The following is a 21145-nucleotide window of genomic DNA, read 5'->3' on the forward strand; positions in this document are numbered from 1 at the left end:
ACCTGGCAATGGCATCAGGATTATTAAGATACGGTTGGGGTTTTTTTTAAGATAGTTTCCCCAAATGTATTCCCACTAGTGTGGGGTTTTTTATAAGGAGTTTTGGATGCAGTCAGCTTTTGTACAGATGCTTCTCTCACCCTCATAAAGTAGTGTTATTGGTTTTTAGAGGTACTTGTATTACTGTTCTTGTAAAATGAGCTTTTTTATCTGTATGAACAAAACATAATGGCACAAAGTAGGCCACAGTTGCAAAATTATTTAATTTGCCTGTGTCTCTAGGATTCAAACTGTGTATGGAGGGGACTTTCTCAGGCATCTAAGTCCTTCCAGAATCCCTGTAGACAGAGTGAGGAGAAACCAGAGTTAGCCAGTATTCCTCCAGAAGATTGAGGGAGTCTGCTGGGCTCTCACTGCTGTCCTGCTGCCTGACAGCATGGTGCCAGCCTCTCTCTGCTGAGCCTGTGTTTGCTGTCCTGTTTCGTGGCAGGCAGATGCAATCACATGTTCTTCAACTGGTGTAAACTGACGTAGCTTCATGGAAGGGGCTGCATCGAGTCCCAGGGTGGGAGGCAGTGCTGCTCTGGGAGCAGTGCTTTGCACTGGGCAGCTGCTTTCTGCCTGTGCACTTCCATCACATCCAGTACCCACTGCCGACTCCTCATTGGGAAATCAGCCCTTGAGTTGTTTGCAAAACAGTCAGCAAAGTAGGCATGGTAAGTGGTGTGGCAATTCTTTCAGTAGTTTTTTGTATTACACTTTGTCTGTGTAAACCTTTACAAAGCCTTTTAAAAATCAGGTTTCTGCTCCTGGTGTGCCCACCTGAATACACAGGTACTGCACCAAAAAAAGGAAAGAACATAGGTGGGAGTCAGTTTTCCCATTTGAAGACATATTTCTATACACTTGGGTCACATAGAGGCAAATAATGCTAATATTCTTGGGAGTTTAATACAATGCTAATATTCTTGGGAGTTTAATACTTTGCGTTGTATAAGAAACACAGACATCTTAATGCCTGTTAAAGGCTAGAGAACTGTTTGAAAATAACCTACTTGAGTTTTTAAGCATCAATGCACCATAAGCAAGGGAAGATGATAAAGTCCGGTCAGGTTGTACTCGAGGAATGACGTACATAGTCTGTCAAATCTAAGTCTCTGTGTTTGCATATAAATGTGATAGGTCTACTTACTGTAGTGTTTGCTGATCCTTTGAATAGGCAGTGCAATGGCTGAGTTGTCTGTTTGATCAATATTTTTTTTGCTGTTCAGGGCAAAATCCAAGCTGAAATTTAAGTGAAATTGGAGAAGACTGAAGTTTGACTGCAACATCAGCGTCTTCTCAGGATGTGCTTTTGGGCATAGCAAAAATTGACCGCAGATAAGTTAGGGCCTAAACTACTGAAAAATTGCAGCCTGTACGTCCTTTGTAAGGAATAAAGAAAAATTTCTTTAAATTCCTCAGAATTTGTGTCAGTGTCAATCATCCTCATTTAGGGCAGGACTTACATTGCAATACATGGTCCTGATTGGGGCATGTGGCGTTCAGTACTAACAATTTGGTTATGACAAGATACCAGCAAATAAAATTTCTATAGGCAGTTAAGGATGGTTTTTGCAATGAAAAATTATTAATATACTTCTGAAAATATTAACTGTGGCAATCATTTAGCTGTCACATAGAGTATTAAATTTTGCCATTTAATAATAGCGAAGCAAGCAAGAACTGTAGCTTAAAAATAAAACCCTCAATTTAAATATATACCATTGTCTTGACAACTTCAAAACAGGAATTGAAAGGCTTTTGTGATAAAGTTTTTACTTAGAAACCAAAGCAAGAAGTGGCTTTTACTTAGGAGTAAAGCCACGTCAGACCCCAGCTCTGGCACTGCCCCATGCATGAGCTTCAGCACAGAAGGCACAGGTAATCCTGAGCTGTCGCTTCCAAGTGGTGGCATAACTAAAGTTTGTCTTGCCCAGTAGTGGTGGAAGTTGTCAAAGGCAGGTGAGGGTAACTGCAGAGAGAAATAAAACTACTTTTTAAATTTTGCTGGTAGTTTATAACACCTGTTTCTGTGACTGAACTTCCAAGTGATGTTGGTTGCCCCAGGCCAGGTTGCAAAGGACTCAGCTGAAAATAAACTGAAGGTTGCTGATGGCTTAAGGGTGGAAATACATAATGAATTGCATGGAAAAGCAGCCTATTATAAAGTGGCTTGTATGAGTGATAATTCATCAAGTGTGTGAAAAAGACCTAAGTTTTTATCAGCAGTTGATACTGGAGGCGATAAGGTGGCAATTCCAGAGGTATGACAAGAAAAGCCAAACCATTAGGGAAAAACAGAGTCATAAAGTTCGAGAACAGCAAAGGAGAGAGAATGTGAAGTCCTGGCAGTAAACTGAAATAAATTGGTGTTACATGACTGGTGTTACAGTGGTAATATCTGTCTGTCTGTAAGACAGGCTGTCAGGTTGGGCTAGACCTTCCACAAAATTCTTGCTGAAACACTGTGGACTTAAAGGGCCACCACAAGCCTCAAAGAGGTTAAAAGAATATGAAGGATCTGTGGAAAAAAAATTTACTGATATGACAGGACAGTCAGTTTATCTGAAAAAATATATTGGAAATTTAATCTCAGAACTGTGAGAGCTTGAAATCAAAGGAGTCCTGGTCGTTAATCGGTGTGTTTGCCAGAAAGTGAGGAGCCTGATCATTCAAGTGATCAGGCCCTCAGCACTCCCCACATCAATGGCTGCTTGTGTAGATGGTTGTATTTCTGGCAAAAGACTTCCCATACCCTTCCAGACAGGGCAGGTATCTCAAGTGGAAATGGCTTCCATAGACATAGATAAATTAAAATAGAAAAACTGCCTGTGGAGCAGGAGAAAGCTACTGGAGAGTGCCCACCAAGGGAAACTCTTGGCTTTCTCTCATGATCATCTGCTTCTAAAGCAGAAAAGATTCTTTATATGCAGTTGCTCTCAAGGGAAAGTTCAGAAAGAGGCTGATATTTCCAAACATCTGTTGAGAACTGAAGGAAAGGAAGAGAGTTAGTCTAAGCAATGGATTTGGTCTTCTGCTGAGTCTGGCCATTTAGCCCAAGAATCCAAACTTCTTGGCAGCAGCTCTGCAACTTCAGCATTTACTTCTTTGTTTTTTGTCTTTTTTGACTTCCATATGCCTGCATGGGGCCAGCTATTAATTAGGGCACATTGACATAGGAAAACTAAGGTGTTGTTTGAATGTATTTTGAACTGGATGTGGATACATTTGATATATAAGAACAAATTACCTGGTATCACAGTACAAACATTCTGTTATTTATGTTTTAGGCTTTAGCTGTAGTCTAAGCCTGCAACCTTCTGTCCTCACTATTAGGTCTGTAAAGAAAACTCAATAATGTATGACACAGTATTTTTGCTGAAACTGAGTAAAACACTACAGTTTTATAAATTGAAGACACTTATAGGGTTGGATATTGGAACTTGGATATTTTCAGATTTTTTTTTTACTTTAGGACATCACTTCTAAGTCAATTTTCAGGAAAGTTGAAGGCATCTCCATATGTGTTAGGATTCTCAGACTTTGAGAAAAGGGCTTATTGTGAATCTAAGAAGTTTTCAAAAAATAAATGAAATCAGAATTAAATTTATCTTATTTATATGTCTTGTCCTAATTCTGTATGATCACATGCTGACTGTTTTGTCTTCCAGACAGATTTTCCCGATAATGTGTCATCTGTTTGTGTGTGAAGAAGTGTAAAGTGACTAATTCTTTCTACTATTTACATTCATAAAGTAACAATTCTTGTTTTGTTCTTGAAGAAACTGCTAAAAGCCCTTCAGTGGAAGCACTAGAAGCAATTAAATCATCACCTCTAAGTATTTATGCGTTAGTGATTCAATATACTTCACCGAACAAAACAAAATTACCTTGGCAAGAATGTCTTTCCTATGAACTTGAAATTGTTTGCACCATTTTTATACCTGCCAGATATAAAAGATTTATGGAGAGAGATTTATGGAGGGAGGAATATATCTTTATGCATAAATATATACATAGGGACATTAAATAATTTTTTTGGATGATGAAAAGGAGGAATAAGGGGGAAGAGTTGACATAGGAATTTCAGTTTATTGATGCTCTTACTATCTGAGGGCAACACAGCATGGATATCTCCACTGTAAAGATCAGCAATAATTTACAAGTATTTGAAAATCCAGTTTACCAGTCCTAGAAGGTGCCTGGATTTGTCTGAGCGTATGTGGCACTACCTGCGTGGAAGTGCCTCTGTTCAAGGTGGGCCATTATGCCAGGCCGTATTTTGCTTGGCTGTTTGAGTTGGGTAGAGACATTGTAGAGGAAAATCTAGATCCTGGGCTTTGTTTTGGTTGCTGAGGAGATGGAGTGGCTTGGTTCTGATGGCTTTCCAGGCTCTTCAGTGCAACCCCTCAATAGTTTGCTTTATAAACACCAACACATTGTAGTCCAGAGATGTAGTGTATTTGTTAAGATACCTATTTGCTTAGGTAGTCTTTGCTTATGGGAAGCAGCAGACCTGAAGATCTGGGAAGTACTGGTAAGCAGAGAGTGCTCCTCATTGCTGGACAGGCTCCTTATGGAGATCCTGCTGATATCACTCGCTCCCCTTTGCCTTCTGACAGCTGAGTTGGATCATAGCAAATTATTTTTCTGCTCCTGAGAAATGCTCATTTACAAAAGAATCCAGTAAGTGGCTCTGAGAAGCACTTTAGTTTCTTGGTTGCCTTTTATGTGGATAAAGTCTGACTTTTTTCTGGAATTTTAGGAGGGCAGCTACGATTTCTTTTCCATAGTTATGCAGCATGGATGTGTGTACATTAAAGATATGTTGTATATAATGTGGTTTCCAACATTCTAATTCAAATACTGATTCAAATACCTTTTTCATTTAACATTGAGAGGTAAATGATTGCTTTACCAAATGGACTAGAACTGCTTGTTTTCCTGGGTAGTCTTCAGCACTGTTGAGAACTTAATGGCAGTGTCTGAATTTATGAAGGGCAAACAAATGGTATTCACTAATTCAGAGAACTAATTAGAAATAAATGCCTGTGGGTATTGGATTCCCCCCCCCTTACATTTTAGGAGAATTAGAGGAAAATTTAATAATTGCTTTCAATTTTTCAGGCAGCCAACATCAAGCGTGAAATGACCTTCCCTGCATTTCAACAGGAGGATGTAAAAAGTGACATCAGTCAAAAACTGCCAGACCAACAGTTTCTCCTGTTTACCACAAAGGAGGAAGATTTAAAAACAGCAGAGACCAAAAAACTAAATAGAGCTCATGAGTATGAAAAGGAAAACACTCGTTCTGTTTGTCTTCTGGAACAGAAGCGCAAGGTTGTTTCTTCAAATATTGATGTGCCTCCAGCAAGGTAAGAAGGGTTGGAGTTTTTTTTGCTATGTTTTCTTTTAAGCTTTTTTCCCTTTTTTCCATGTCTTTTTTTTTTTTAATGGGATATTAGATGCAAGTTTTGTAAATAGCACTACGAACTGCTAAGACTAGTATTCGTGCCCAGGCAGTCCTAAGTCACTCACAACTCCCCTATTTGAGAGATCTGCTAGAAAATTAAAGACATTAGTAGCAGAAACTGAGACCATGTGTAGAGTAGGACTTTGTATTTCTTTTTTAATGTTTTTGCTTTTAGAACCTGCTGTAGCTGAGGTAATTGCAGAAGAGGATGTATCTTAAGAGGAAGAGGTTGTTGACCCAGCATCACCCTGAGAAGTAATCTTCTACATTAGACACAGAAACATCTTACCTGCTAGCAATTTATTTTTTTAAATATTTTTACTGTCATGCTTGCAAGTGCTTTATACTCATGGGAATGTGCAGTGCATAGTGAGGATGTGGTATCTTATGTTCTCTTATATCCCTGTACGGGTATACATCTGGGTCATAATGTGGTCTAGGAAAAGGGTTCATAGAAAACTGTGGTGAGGAAAGACAAGTGCAGGGAAATCAAATTTATGCAAAAGGGGGATTTGGGGATTTTGGTATTGCTATTTAATTCCTTTAATTTCTTAATTAATTCCTTGAGGATCTGTTGTAAATGCACATACATGTTTGTGTCTTCGGCATTTGCATTTGTGCATTACACTCAATTTATAGTGAATTATTTTGAAAAAAATAGTTGTTCTTTAATCTGAGCCTGACATATATCACAGCAAGAAATTCAAGGTATATTTATCTGGGTTTTTTTCTTCCTCATATTTAAGTGGAATAGTAGTAAGAGAGAAGGATAATCTGGAGAAACTGAGAATTTAATACTGGCCAGTGATTTAAAGTGAAGGCCCTTCAGAAATACAGAGTCTAGAACCTTGAACTTCTCAGAAAGATGTTACTGCTTTGAAAGAGAAAGGGAATGACTCCTCTAGGAAACGCTGAACATTAATATAAAAGAAGCATATGCAGTAATGCTGAACACAATCTTTTCTATCATTGGTGAAAAACTGACAATAAATTGGATAATCTGCATTGCAAGATGACAAGTGCTGCTTCTTTTTTTTGTTAATGATTTCATGTTGGCATCAGTCTGTCTGCAAAGATTTTTTTTCTTAACCTGCCTGGGAGTTTAACTTGCACATAATATTCAGTGAAAGGCTTTTTGATTTTATAGTGCCACTAAAAAAATTTGTAGTCAAAATGAATGCTTAGTTGTTTTTCGGTTTGTTGGCTTTCTAAAAAACAACATAAACCAGCAGGTTCTGCCATATCATCCAGAACAGGATGTTGTTTTCCTCTGGATTTCATAGATGACACTTCTGAAAAACACGGAGTTCATGAGCATTTTGACAAGATTTTCCCCCCATAAAAATCTAGTAAAAAGCTCTGCATTAAAAACATAAAAATATTAAGATACTTATCTGAGATTTTCTCCATTAATCAGCCCCATAATGTCTGAGTGCCCTTCTCATTCATCCTGTGTGTCTCAAAGCAAATAGGATCACCAGAAAATTTAGGTCAGGAGGGACCTCAGGAAGTCACCCAGGCTAACTCAAACCATATGTTAGCATTTCCATTTAACAATTCAGACAGATAAAGTACAAGATTTAAGTATATTTTTGTGTGACTTCATGCAGATAATCCACTTGAAGTACTAGTCGAGCTCCCATTTCCCGTAGCTGCAAGATCATCCTTCCTTGGAGGGATGGATATTTTTTCCCGAATGAGCTGGAAAAGAGGATGAATAAATATCTTTAATGCCTTCTTAAGGTTAATTGTGACACCAGTTGTGAGCACAGGCTACTTTTGATGATAGGATGTAAGTTCATTTGCAAAGGTGTCTTCTAAAGTTGTTCTTTGTTTCTGTATTTTGTTGGGAACAGAAAAATTACCATATTATGTTGTTGCATGTTTTCAGACATCCAGGTTGAGCTCCAGAATTAGGAGAATTAGAGAATGAAATAGAAAACAAACTTAGAGTCTAAATTCAATAGCATAATAAACATTTTGGTCATTCTTGCTACATTTTTGCAGTCAGGGTCAAGTTTTGCTTTTAATCTGAGATGAGTTATTGAGCCATTTGTCCATAACAGACAGGAAGAACACTTAAACCTTTGCTTGGAGATCTTCCTAAATATTTGTTGTTGTAATGAAGGAAGTGCTCGGTTTCTCTTCCTGTGCAGCACAGTTTGATCTCTAAATCATATTCTCCAAGAAGAGTCCATGCATTTGAAATTCTCTTGCGTCCTTCCTTCCACTCTTCTGTGTAGAACTGTGCTGATAGAGTTGCATGTTCCTCAGAGGTGAATTCCTCCTCCCTTTGCTGCCTAGCAGGAGTTGTTGGATTGACTGTCCTCTCCTCTGATGGGAATATCCATCTACCTTTGCAGATTGGTCACAACCAATTGTGGAAGATCATCTTGAATTAATCAGATGATGTTTAAAAAGGCATGGGAGAAATAAGGGCTTTAATATGGTCTTCAGTTTCTCACTGCTACATACACCCTCTTTACAAAAAAAATTCAGCTATTATTTTGAAATAGGAAAATGCTATAGAAATGAAGCTTACTATTTATTTTGTTTTAAAACCCTAGTGGAGCCGAGGGGGTTACTCTTTCACTTCTTATGCTGAAGTAAAGGGTAACATTAAATTTTACAGTATCCCACTAAACCCAAGACAATATTTAAGTGATTTTGAGGCAGAAGTTTACCAAACTGCAGATTTCTTATTAACATGGGCATATGAGAATCTCCAAGAGAGCTCTGAAAAAGTATTTGCAAAAATAGCTGGTAAGAGCATGGATAAACATGCTTCGTTTTGACCACAAAATGAAACAAAGTCTATCCCTTCTTATCTGTTTTTAAGGGTCTCAGTGAATAAGAATGGAAATCTTTGTGAGGCACTGTATCTAAAATAATAGTTCAGAAAACACCAGCATAGTAAGTGTTTGTTTGAGACATTCAGTTGCCAGGCTTTCATTATTGCTTATAGACTCTGAAATTTTAGAAATGTGAAAATATCTTAGCTCAGTCCTAGTGTTTTAGGTGAATGGTAGTCAGGTGTTCTGAAAATACAGGAGATGAAACTGTAGGGCAGGTGGCACATGTTCTACATGTGCCACATCAGTCTGATGTGCACATGCAGGAGAAGAGGAAACCAATGGAAACAAAGGACAGAGTTTTGGCTTTTAATGATAACTGGAGAGAAGGGGTAGATCCATACTATTTAATAGCTCAATAGTTATGCACTTTCCTGGAGCCTGGCAGGTGTGGGTTCAGGTTCTTCTGCTGTTGTATTTGGAAGAAGTACCTGAACTGGAGTCTCTGCTGCACAAAAAAGATGTTTTACCATCAAAATTGTGACGTATTCAGGGTGCTTCATAGGGCAGCTCTTTAATGTAATAGTGTCAGGCTAAGTGCAGCAGACCTGAAATAAATATATTATTGCATGCAGGAGAATTTTAAGATTGAAATTAAATTACATTTTTAAGTTCATTATTTGTATTTTCTGTTTCATCTTGCAAAAATACTGTGGACCTTTCTCTCTATGTTAGGTGGTCTACTGGAAGTATCTTTTAGATTAAAACAGGAGGAGACTATGACTTTTTCTTAATGGTTTTTTCTTAATGATTTTTATGTTTGGAATGCAAAAATGAAATGACAGGTTAACAACATTAAGTCTTTCCCTTTTCGTATTTCTTCATTTGGTCATTTTGAACAAAATTTATATGAGTTAAATAGCTTTCCTACTTCTGAAACTCTTGAGTAAATGAATTGATATAAAAAGGAAACTTGAATTCCTTACTTTCCCTTTAAAGTGTAAATTTATTGGTAGTTTTGATGCATAAAGGACTGCAGTCTTGGAGAAAGCGGTCTGACCACTCAACTGTGAACTGCAATTATCTCTGAGAATTGAGATGTTATCTGTAGAACAGAGGAAAATATGCTTTAGGTTGACCTCCAGTTCAAACAGCAGTCAAACACAGCCAGATGCACGAATCTGAGTAGTGAAAGGTCATTTCGTAAAGAGACGGTGTCACTGAGGGACTAATCACCTTGTCTGGTGGGCAGAAACAAGCCCAGGTCCACCAGTGTTTCAGGCAACTACATTTGTAGAGGTCAGATATAATGAGAGATGATGTCCCCAGTAGGCAACAGTGTGGAAGTTAACAGAGCCTTCTTGCTTATTGGTATTTTCACCGGTTACTTACCATCATGCAGACTTAGTTCCAAAGAAAGTTAAAAAGAAAGATGTGAAAAAGCCTGGACTGCTGGTACAGGGGGTGTGAGCATGTGAGTAGGGACCCAGTGCAGGCCACGTACACAGGGAACGGCTTCTGCATCTTGGAGGAATAAGGATGGAAGAGTGAGCAATGGAGAACAAGGGATGAAGTTCCCTTTTTTAAAGTAAAATGTGGGAATAAATGTCTGGAAATGGTGATGGGGTTAAAGGAGCCTTAAGACAGAAGTGTTTTGATGAGTGGTACTTGGAAACCCTTCAAAACTTAAATGCATTAGTGTCATAGTGGTGTCCTTTGGGTGTCCCAGAAGGAACTAGGCAGGCATCACTTCTATCCTTCTGATGGGTGGGAATGTTTGAATAGTTTTGCTTTTGTTAACCTTTTGCTAGATGACCTCAAAATATTGTGAAATTTGTGTTACCATATCACATCATGCTTCTTTTCCCCAGTCTGACTGTACTCTGTTGTCCCTGAAAAAAGGAATAAAAGATAAGCTTTCTAACAACCTTTTTCTGCATTTTTTGTGCTCTTAAAGGACAAGCCAATGCTAAACCTCAGCTGCTTAAGCACTTCCTTATATAGTGTTAAAATAATTATTGTGCTTAAAACCTAGTTTTTGTGATCTTCTGGTTCACTGTTACTAAGAAGTGACATATGCCATGACAATATATTGGATTTTACTATCTTCAGTTGCTTCTATATTGAAAAAGCTGCTCAATTACTGCAAAAATAATTTTTATTCATGTACCTATATTTTATCTACTAATGAGTTTATAATTTCATGAAGAATATGTGAAATAATTGAAATAAATATCTCTAGGAATTCTCTCTGACATTACCTCTTTAGATCTTCTAGAATAGCTACAGAAAGTTGGGGCAAAATGTGTTGCAGCCGTGTTTTCTGACCATCATTATAAAGAAACAGTACAGACAGTGATGTATTTTCATCCCTAAATGATTTTCTTGCCTGGTCTCTCCAGGAACATAGCTCTGGGCAGCCATTTGATTAGAGAGTGTGTTGTTGATCCGTAAGGCCTGCTGGGCATGACTGATTATGCATCATGCATTCCAGTGGAAACATTTGCATATTTTCTTAGCCAGAAATCTCCAGGAGCCTGACTCCAAGATCAAAAGCAGTATCTGCTTAACTATGATAACCTCACTAGGAGGACTTCCCAATCTGCTTGCAGAGGGAAGAGCCTGATGATCAAGTTGTGCTTTTCTGTTTATCCAGAGGTGGTGTTTTTTCAGAGATTGTCTTCTATTATTCTTCTCCATCTGTTTTAGTTCAGCTGAGGGAGCTCCTTTCCTATATCTCTCACAATTTTTGCAGAGGGGATTGATGGGGCAACTTCAGAGGGCATCAACTATTTGTTGGCTGCTGAGGCCTTTCAGTGAAACTGGATGAAAACAAGAGGCAGAGAAACCAAGCTGTGCTTCAGCTTTATTGACTCTAACTCTGTGAGCTTCTGTGTTCTCTAGTTTTCCTGCTAGCCCAAAAGCACTTCATTGAGATGTGAGGTTTTCTTCAAGTTTTTTCAGCATCCTATAGGCTGGATGCTCCTGTTGCTTAAATTTCATTTTCTCTACGTCCATGATAGTTAGAAACTTTGGTTGTTTGATAGTTTTTCTGTAATGAGAATTACTCACAGTCATTCCTATATTTCAGGGCTTCTGTAAAAGTGCTGATAGTTGGCAATACCATACGTTTGAAAGCAGCTTCTCCAGTTACCCACACCACCTAATTATTCAAGTAGTAAATTGTTGCTTTGTTTTGCTAGACTTCTTTAGTTAAATATGTGTGCAGCTTGACTGAATTTCACCCAAGCAGTCATTAGAGCTTGATTATGTTTAATATTGATGGTAAACTGCCATCATGGTCTGCTACAAAAAGGTGTGGTGCCTTCTAGGATCTTAGTGGGAAAAAAGAGACTTATCCAAAGAGCAATCAGAGAACTGGTCTGTTAGCACATTTTGAAATAAAAACCTATTTCTTGATGCTGTTTTCTTTGCATTCTAGAAGGACTGTATACATCCTTTTAACTATAGATGCCTTTCATCTGACTGCAGCAAAAGCAGTGTAGTGAAAACTTCATTGAAAACTGTAGATTAAATTGCAAATAAAAACTCTGCAGGTAGTTACTGCAGAGCCAAACCATAGCTCCAGAAGTCACCTTGCTTATTTTACTGGAAGGCCATCTTCCAGGTTGCTTGCCAGATTGTGCATAGTATTTGTTGCTATGATAGCTGAACCAGCTTCTCATGATGTTGAGAGAGATGACAGCATTCCTGACAGCTTGCAAACTGTTGGAAACTCACCTTTCAAGTGGTGAGATGGATCAAGTCTCAAGAGTGCTGGGGAACATAGTAAGGCTGTCCCATTCTAAGGTGGCTGACTGCTGGGATGGTTGAGCTTGTGTTTCATAGCTGCGTGATACAGACTCAGAAATTAACATTCAGAAGTCCCCACTGCCAGAGAGCCACAGCAACACGTTGGATAGGATTGTTTGTTGAAAAAGGTGTAACATTCTCAGCTGTAGAAAAATTTACTCTGAAATTGTGCATAATCTATCTTTGGTTTTCAGTGGACTTCTGTCAGTTTCCCCATTTCTCTCCTTTGTGTTGTGCTGTGTGCAGATCTGAGAGTTTCTAGATATCTCATACTTGACTGTGTTACTGACATCCCCATGATATTCAATCACTTACAGCTACAGTTACAGTTACAGCAGTCTGTCACTAGCACAATTTATTTTTTCACCACTTGCCTTGGATACTCTGGCTGGCCTATCCATCAGGATTTTGACAACATAGTATACTTGTTAAAGTGTAAATTTTGGATTAGCTAATGTTACTCTTGAGGTATTTTTTCCTGGTAATGTTAAAAGCAGCAGGAATAGGAAACTCATTAATAAAGCAAAATGCTTTTGCTGTTCTGTACTTGTAATGTTGCATTACATAGTGATTCTCACACAATTTGGTATAAAAGCAGCTATATGTGACTGTAGTCTTTGAGCCTGGTTTACTGTACTTGGTCCTGTGAGATCAGGACGTGATGTAAAAGTGATAGACCTAACAAGAATACGGATGAAGCTTTCTTCTCAAGAAATAGTGGCTGTTTGGTGGGGCTTTTTGTAGCACCTGGTCATCACACAGACCTCTTAATTCATTGTTCCCAGGTTTCCATAGTATTAATGCTAGAGGAGGGAAGTTCTAACACCATCTGGTGACTTTAGCCATATGGATTTTTGGCCAGTGTTAGTGTCCATATTTTTAACTGTAGACTAGCTACCTACCCAGTGAAAAATAAAATGTGTGAAAATTTGATTGTGCAGTTAAGTGTGGTAATGCTAAGTTGCTGTATTGCCTGACATTGGAGTCTCTATTATTTTAGGTAATTATTATTTTCAAAAGAAGGCTTTACTTGTGCATGTATACATACACCTGTAAATAAGTTTCCCATTTCTCTAGGAAATCCCATATTCAAAGCACTGCTGAGAAAGATCTGTCTTCATCTATTGAAGTGCAACTACTTCTTTTTAAAATCTTCTTCCACTGGTAGCCAAGACAAAGCGCTACATAATTTTATCTGTGTGATGGAAGTTGCCAACAGACAATGATCTCATTTCCAAGCAAATTTCAATGAAATCCTCTAAAATGGCACAGAGGAAAAATATGTCCCTAATCTGCAGCAACCACTAGACACTGGTTCATGAAGAGCTGCATTCAGTCAGCGCTGCTGCTCTATCTGTTAGCCATTGATGTGAATGCATGGCTTGTTCTCAGCTCTTCAGTTCCCTTAAAAAATTGAGTGTAATTTCAAAACACTCTTCAACAGCAGGCAATATTCAATAAGAGTAATTTCTTTGTGGTTCGTGTTAGCTGTGGCACAAAAAAAATTCCTCTTGAAATGCCATCTGTGCTGAGAAAAAGAAAAAAGTCAGTGGGTCTGTGGTTTGTAACTTGTGTATCTGTGAAACGTGCAAGAATGGGCTACCGTATATGTGGTTACACAGAATACCCACATCATAGCTGTGTTCATAGCTGTAATTTTATTTAAATGCTATAAAACTAAAATATCCTAGTTTATGCAGTGGTATTTGATGTTATATCATTGAGGTCAGCAAGACATGAAGCCTGCCTTTCTGCGAGAAGTTGTATTGCTGACTGTTATTTGTAAAATATTTTTAGAAGTTTTTCTCTTAACTCCTTTAGTATCATCTGCATGAAAACATTAATTTTACAGATTTTGAAAAAAGGAGGTAGAAAGCGTGACTTTTCTCCATGTATAGTAATATGCTTGTGTAGGGCGAGTTGTAAGTGTTTTGTTTGTATCCCTAAGAGAACTACACTATAATGGAACTCATATAACCCTATTTTTTTCTTGTGGTATGTAAGCTGTATAACTGGTTTCTATAGATGAAAGGCTATTTTACGGTGTCTTTTATTTATATCTGTAAGACATATTTTCTAATCTCTAGTATATGGTGATTTATACGCATCAGATACCTGTTTTGCCTATTACTACTTCAGTTTTTGTGACAATAGGAGCATTGTCAAATAATGGAACACTTATCACTTTGAAATAACAATATCTAGATTAGAATATGTATGTAAATTAGACATTTATTTTTAAAGGGTTATTTTTATTTGAAGCAGAACCACATCTTCTTGTGGTTTTACTGATCTGCATGGTTTAATATAAGCTATGACTCTTCCCTCTCCCTGATCATTTTGGGAAAAAGATGGAACAGAAGTGTTGCTAGATACATAAGGTCTACATGAAGCCTCTGCAAGTTTTGGTCATTTGCTGGTCTGTAAATAAAAAACCCCTGTGATTTTGTTACTGAAGCAGCACTTGGTAACATGGTACCGCATATGTAGGGCATATGAGTTGCAGCATGGCTTCTGTTCCCTGTGGAAAACCTAGTTCCATACCTGGATGAACAGTTGCTTTTTGGAAGTTCGCAAGAGTTAAGCTGATTATAGTTTTCTCAAGCCAACAATAAAAAACAGTTTTTGTCGTTCATGTATGCTAGTTGAGCTCAATATATAGGGAGCTTTGCAGTTTTGCGTGGGTCTGTATTTTAAATTCTACCACAAGAATTCCTGCAGGTGATCTGATACTGTATCTGACAGGTGACCTTGGGCCATGTGTGCTTGGTACCCAGTGAACAGAAGCGAGGTAGTAGCATCTCAGAGGACAAGGAGGAAGCTGTGTGTAAAATATGAAGTTCTGCTGTTAGTTGTCCCAGCAGACAAAGTACATCCCAAAGTACCTTGCTCTTCCATCCATAGAGTAAAAAATTAAATGAGACATTTTACTAAAAATAACATTCCCAAGCAAATGTATCTTTACACTTTGCATAGAACCAATGTTTAGAAACATTTGTTCATTCTCATTTTAGGATAAAACATTCTCTCTTACTGGCTATGTATGTGAAATGGTTTGTTTGATAACCACATCTTCAAAATAACCTTCTTGGGGAACTGAGCAAAAAGTATAGAACAGCATTGTCAAAATACAGTAGCAGAGTGTTGTCCATCCTTCTCTCCAGGACTCTACCAGAAGCCCCTGGGACACCTGAGCTGCGTTAATCCTAATTGTCCTCTGCAGCATCAACACCAGCATACTGCACTGAGGCTGCTACTATGTTGACACCTGTATTTTTTTATAGTAACAGCAGTATTCCAGATGGTAAATGGAGTCAATAGCCAACTGATGCTTTTAAAAATTTTTCCTTATATTGTAAGTTGTTGTACCTGTTGATCATATTTGCTCCTAATTTAATTTGGTTTGTTACTCAAAACTTAATGTTGTGGCTGTTTGTTTGAGGAAGAACAAAGTAGACGTGCTGTCGTTATTGTCAGCTTTACAATGAAATTAAGCCTGTGTTTAGGTAATGCTTTCTCCAGGAAAACCTCCATTAAAATACTTGGTAGTTTTTTACTTAATTTTGTACGTGAAGGACATTAATCCTATACTGTGTTCCCAGACTTGTGCTCCCTCGTGTACGTCTGCCTGCTTTCCCCCTTTCACCTTAATTTGAGTGTTCTCTTTTGTTTTCAGTGTGTACGTCCAATTTGTTCCTCCCTTTAAGCTGAGGCAGGCAGTGAAATGAGCTGTTAAAAAGGGTATTTAGTACTTTCCTATACACACACACAGTGCCACATGCTGCACTGTGCACCTGATGGCTTGGTGTGAGGGAGTTCCTCACCTGGCTTGGTGAGAAGGGAAAAGATGATGAAGAAGGTGTGCTGGGCCTATTTTTATATTTATTTCTAATGAGAAGTGAGTGTGAAAAAAAGGGTTGATGTCACTTCCTGGTAGGTCTGTGCTGATGATTTAGAAAGAATATTTTGGCTGCTGTTTTCCTAGCTTGTTAACTCCTGAGAACTGTGTCCGAAAGTCATGGACCCATGTCAGTGTCCCCTTGGACTAAATGATTTGTCCTCCTCTCTCCACATACCAAGGCTATTAGTATGGGGCATCCTCGTGGTATCCCTTGCTTCTCACTGTTGCTTAATTTATTTTACATAATGGTAGTTGCTTTCATAGGATGCACTGGGCCCTTGGCTCCAAGATTACAGATGAGTAGTTCTCACAGTAAGTGCAGAGTAACTATTAAATAATATGTTTATGGATGTATGCATACATATAGATATATATAAGTGGAGGGTAAGCATGTGTTTGGTGACATACTTGTGCCTTCATCTGTTATATCTTAAGAAATGTCTTGCTGATATTTAACCTTTATAAACTAATGTTTCTACTTCTACCTAGCTAGAGTACTTTTAAGTCAGAGGAATAATAATAGCAATAGTAAAATTCTAATTGATGTTGAAAGCCCTGTAAAATATGTCATATAAAAAGGCTTGTGGTTACACTGATTTGTATTTTGTGGTATATATTTTATCATGATGTTGACAGAAATTTAAAGTATTACAAAGGAAGATGCGCGAGTCTTCTCTTGCTAATCTCTGAAGGAATTATGTGCAGAGTAATGCACATTTTTGTCATTTTATTGTGTTCTGATCTGAGTAAGAAGCTTGGAGAGAAAATCTACATTGAATGTGTAATACGGGTCTTACTCAGCTAGATATGCATTACACTTATAATAAATCCTTAACAATAAAGCAGTGCATAACCAAGCTTTCACATCTTAATTTAAGACATAAGGCAGATTTTGGCCTATTCAAAAAACTAATTCAAGGCATACCCTGGGAAACAACCCTTAAAGGCAAGGGGGTCCAGGAGGGATGGACATGCTTCAAGCAGGCAATTTTGAGCGCACAGGAACAGGCTATACCAGTGTGCCGAAAGGCCAGCCGGAGGGGAAGACGGCCGGCTTGGTTAAATAGGGAGGTTCTAAAAGAAATCAGGGATAAAAAGAAAGTTTACAGACTGTGGAAAAAAGGGCTGGTTACTTATGAAGAATTTACAAAGAGAGCTAGGTCATGCAGGAAAAAAATTAGGGAAAGAAAAGTGGAATTTGAAGTTAATTTGGCTAATTCAGTTAGGGATAACAAAAAGTCCTTTTATAAATACATTAATAGCAAAAGGAGAGGCAAGGAAAACCTCAGTTCTCTGTTGGACTTTGAGGGAAATATAGTTAACAAAGATGAGGAGAAGGCTGAGGTACTTAACACCTACTTTGCCTCAGTTTTTAGCAGTAAGACAGGTGGCCCTCAGGACAACTGGCCTCTAGAGCAGATAGACAGAGACAGAGACCTGAATAGCCCTCCTGTATTCCAGGAGGATGTAGTTATCGACTTACTGAGCCAGCTGGATCCCAACAAGTCTATGGGACCAGACGGGATCCATCCCAGGGTGATGAGAGAGCTGGCAGAAGAGCTCGCCAAACCGCTCTCCATCATCTTCCAACAGTCCTGGCTCTCTGGGAAGGTCCCAAATGATTGGAGGTTGGCGAATGTCACCCCAATCCACAAAAAAGGCTGCAAGCAGGACCCTGGCAACTACAGGCCTGTCAGCCTGACCTCAGTGCCTGGCAGGGTTATGGAACAGATCATCCTGAGTGCAATCACACAGCACCTTCAGGATGGACAAGGGATTAGACCCAGCCAGCATGGGTTTAGGAGGGGCAGGTCCTGTCTGACCAACCTGATCTCTTTTTACAATCAGGTGACCCACCTGGTGGATGAGGGGAAGGCTGTGGATGTGGTCTATCTAGACTTCAGCAAGGCCTTTGACACTGTCTCCCATAATATACTCCTGGAAAAGCTGGTAGCCCATGGCTTGGACAAGTATACCCTCTCCTGGATTAGGAACTGGCTGGAGGGTCGGGCCCAGAGAGTGCTGGTGAATGGAGCTGCATCCAGCTGGCGGCCGGTCACCAGTGGTGTTCCCCAGGGATCAGTGTTGGGCCCAGTCCTGTTTAACATCTTTATAGATGATTTAGATGAGGGGATTGAGTGTATCATCAGCAAATTTGCTGATGACACTAAATTGGGAGGGAGTGTCGACCTGCTGGAAGGCAGGAGGGCTCTGCAGAGGGATCTGGATAGACTTGAGAGATGGGCTGATTCCAATGGGATGAAGTTCAATAAAGCCAAGTGCCAGGTCCTGCACTTTGGCCACAACAACCCCATGCAGTGCTACAGGCTGGGCAAAGAGTGGCTGAAGAGCAGCCAGGCAGAAAGGGACCTGGGGGTACTAATTGACAGGAAGCTCAACATGAGCCAACAGTGTGCCCAGGTGGCCAAGAAGGCCAATGGGATCTTGTCCTGTATCAAAAATAGCGTGGCCAGCAGGAGCAGGGAAGTGATCCTTCCCCTGTACTCTGCATTGGTGAGGCCACACCTTGAGTATTGTGTTCAGTTCTGGGCCCCTCAGTTCAGAAAGGATATTGAGGTGCTGGAGCGGGTCCAGAGAAGAGCAACAAGGCTGGTGAAGGGACTGGAGCATAAGTCCTATGGGGAGAGGCTGAGGGAGCTGGGGTTGTTTAGCCTGGAGAAGAGGAGGCTCAGAGGTGACCTCATCACCGTCTATAACTACCTGAAGGGAAGTTCTAGCCAGGTGGGGGTTGGTCTCTTCTCTCAGGCACTCAGCAATAGGACAAGGGGACACGGGCTTAAGCTCCGCCAGGGGAAATTTAAGTTGGATATCAGGAGAAAATTCTTTACAGAGAGAGTGATCAGGCATTGGAATGGGCTGCCCAGAGAGGTGGTGGATTCACCATCCCTGGAGATTTTTAAACGCAGATTGGACGTGGCACTGAGTGCCATGATCTAGTAAATGGACTGGATTTGGACCAAGGGTTGGACTCGATGATCTCGGAGGTCTTTTCCAACCCAATCGATTCTATGATTCTATGATTCTATAATAAACATGGCTTGTATTGGTCCTACAGATAGAAGCTTTGAATTACATTATGCAGCAAATGTTCTTAGTTATCTTTGGTTGTTTGTTTTTTTTCCCTTGGGATTTTTTTTTTTGACAACCTGTTGTGCCGACATCCAGACTGTTCACAGTGTTGAGTTTGCCTGTCATTATTATGGCAGAGGAATATGAGAGGCAGCAATCTGCAGTGGGAAGTTGGATTTATGAGCCAGGGAAAAATATAGTTGCTGTTAAAGAAACCATGAGGGCTCAGTAGATGTCCCACCTACCAGTGCTGCCCAGCACAGCCATGGCTTCCTTCTGTGGGACAAGGATTGAGGTCTCAGCAGTTGCTGCCCCTCAGGGTCATGGTTGCAGCTCAGCCTCCACAGAAGTAGATGTTGGCCTCCTTTCACTGGTGAAATCCCCCTGAGATGGAGGGGACTGCCTGGGTACAACTGAGGAGACCCTGGCTCCTAGGCAGTTTTTATTGTATATGCCTGGTAAAATACAATCCTCATAAAGGAACTTCAGTTAATCACAGTACTTCAGCACCATCGGTGTTATTTAAAGTGCTGCTGGCTTTGTTGGTATTTGCCTCTCGGTGGTCCTAGAAGTATGGCTTACTTCCTTGCTATCAAATATATCAGAAACAGGAATTATGGAAGATAAAATCTTTAATCAGACTTCAAAACTGAAAACAAGCTCTCCCTCTGTTCATCCCTATATCAGAGGGCAAATACTAAGCCATTCTGTGTGTTTCTACCTTTCTTACCTACTTTTTAAACTTAAAGCTTGTCTGAGCTAAATGTATCCCTTGATGTCATGAGAACTTAAGTGTGTCTGGCCTGGAGTGCCCTCCTGCTTTGTAAAATCTGTTGACTCGCTGTGCTCTACAACCTCCCACCTATCGCTGTGTATTCTCTTCCTCCCACTTGTTCTCCCCAGGTTCCTTCTGGGGGGTATGCCTCTTCTCTAGCCATCCCTTAAGAATGCCAGCAACTCTCCAAACCTGCCTTCTTTTGAATACTTTATATTTTTCATAGTTGGACTTCTAAAATATTCACTTCAGTTCCAGTGAGGAAAACATTTTTCTTCCTCTCCAAAGGATATACCTCAAATCTCCTCATGCTTATGTGATGTATTCTCTAAACAGTGTGTGGGATAAATGGTATTGTGCTGAATTCAGGAATTACATGGTTCTCATATTACACATTGAGTGTATTTGTGTGCCTGGAAAATATCCAGGTAACCTTTGCCTGCCCCACCACATTGCAAAGGAAGGCTCCCAAGAGCTGTTCAAGCTCATGGAGGGAAGGAAGTAGCTGGGAAAAAGCAAATCTGGCTAACTACATACATGAACCTAGTCGTCATTTTTTCACTACTGTTTTTGTGAAATTATCAACATTTGTTATATAAGCTGATTATACCCAATTTTTGTTGGGGAGAAAACAGTGAACAACAGACTGAAGTTCAAAATTTGCTTTGGTTGGTGGGAAGTATATTCATGTATGTGAGCTAGCCAAAACTAACAGACTTTAATAAGCAAGGGCAGATGTGTATACATGCTAGGATATGTTTCTACAGAACTCTAAATCACCAACAGGATAATTAAAATTTGCTGAGTAACACCGGTGGTGAGGCCACAAACAACATACACATTAGTTTCTTTATGTAAGCAGTGAGGGACAAATTGTTTCCAATGTCTGTAAACAGTACAACATAAAGAAAACACTAGACTTTGAAGAAGCTTATCTTTCTAACTACAAACAGAACAAAAAAAAAACAATCTAAAAATGCCAAACAAAATACCCCAAACCAAGCCCTACAAGCCAAGTGAAAGATAGACAACAAAAACCCTGGAGAAGAACCATTATGAACAGATGGATAATTTCCTCTGTTCCCAAACTCGTTTTGTCAGTATATGCTGCTAAGTCTAATGAGTTGGGTTTTGTTCATGCTATACTTAAACCCAAAACGTGCATAGTTATCTCTAGACCACTACAGGAGCCCTCCATTCTGCCAGTTCTGCACAAACCTGAGTGGATATCTGTTATGGAAATTACATTTTACAGGGTT

The 21145-nt window shown here is 39.4% G+C and overlaps 1 protein-coding gene across 6 annotated transcripts in view; it reads left to right on the plus strand.

Moving 5' to 3' along the window:
- ZNF704 (zinc finger protein 704) overlaps positions 1–21145 on the plus strand; it is a 136136-nt gene that overhangs the window by 13820 nt on the left and 101171 nt on the right. For all 6 annotated transcript variants that reach the window (XR_010429385.1, XM_064650105.1, XM_064650083.1 and 3 more), the window contains exon 2: positions 5170–5417. Coding sequence is in view for 5 of the 6 variants with exons in the window: in XM_064650083.1 (XP_064506153.1) it covers positions 5170–5417 (248 nt within the window). In the remaining variant the exon portion in view is untranslated. The remainder of the gene's footprint in view (positions 1–5169; positions 5418–21145) is intronic.

This window comes from Pseudopipra pipra, chromosome 1 (genome assembly GCF_036250125.1).
Source record: "Pseudopipra pipra isolate bDixPip1 chromosome 1, bDixPip1.hap1, whole genome shotgun sequence".
NCBI classification, from domain to species: Eukaryota; Metazoa; Chordata; class Aves; order Passeriformes; family Pipridae; genus Pseudopipra; species Pseudopipra pipra.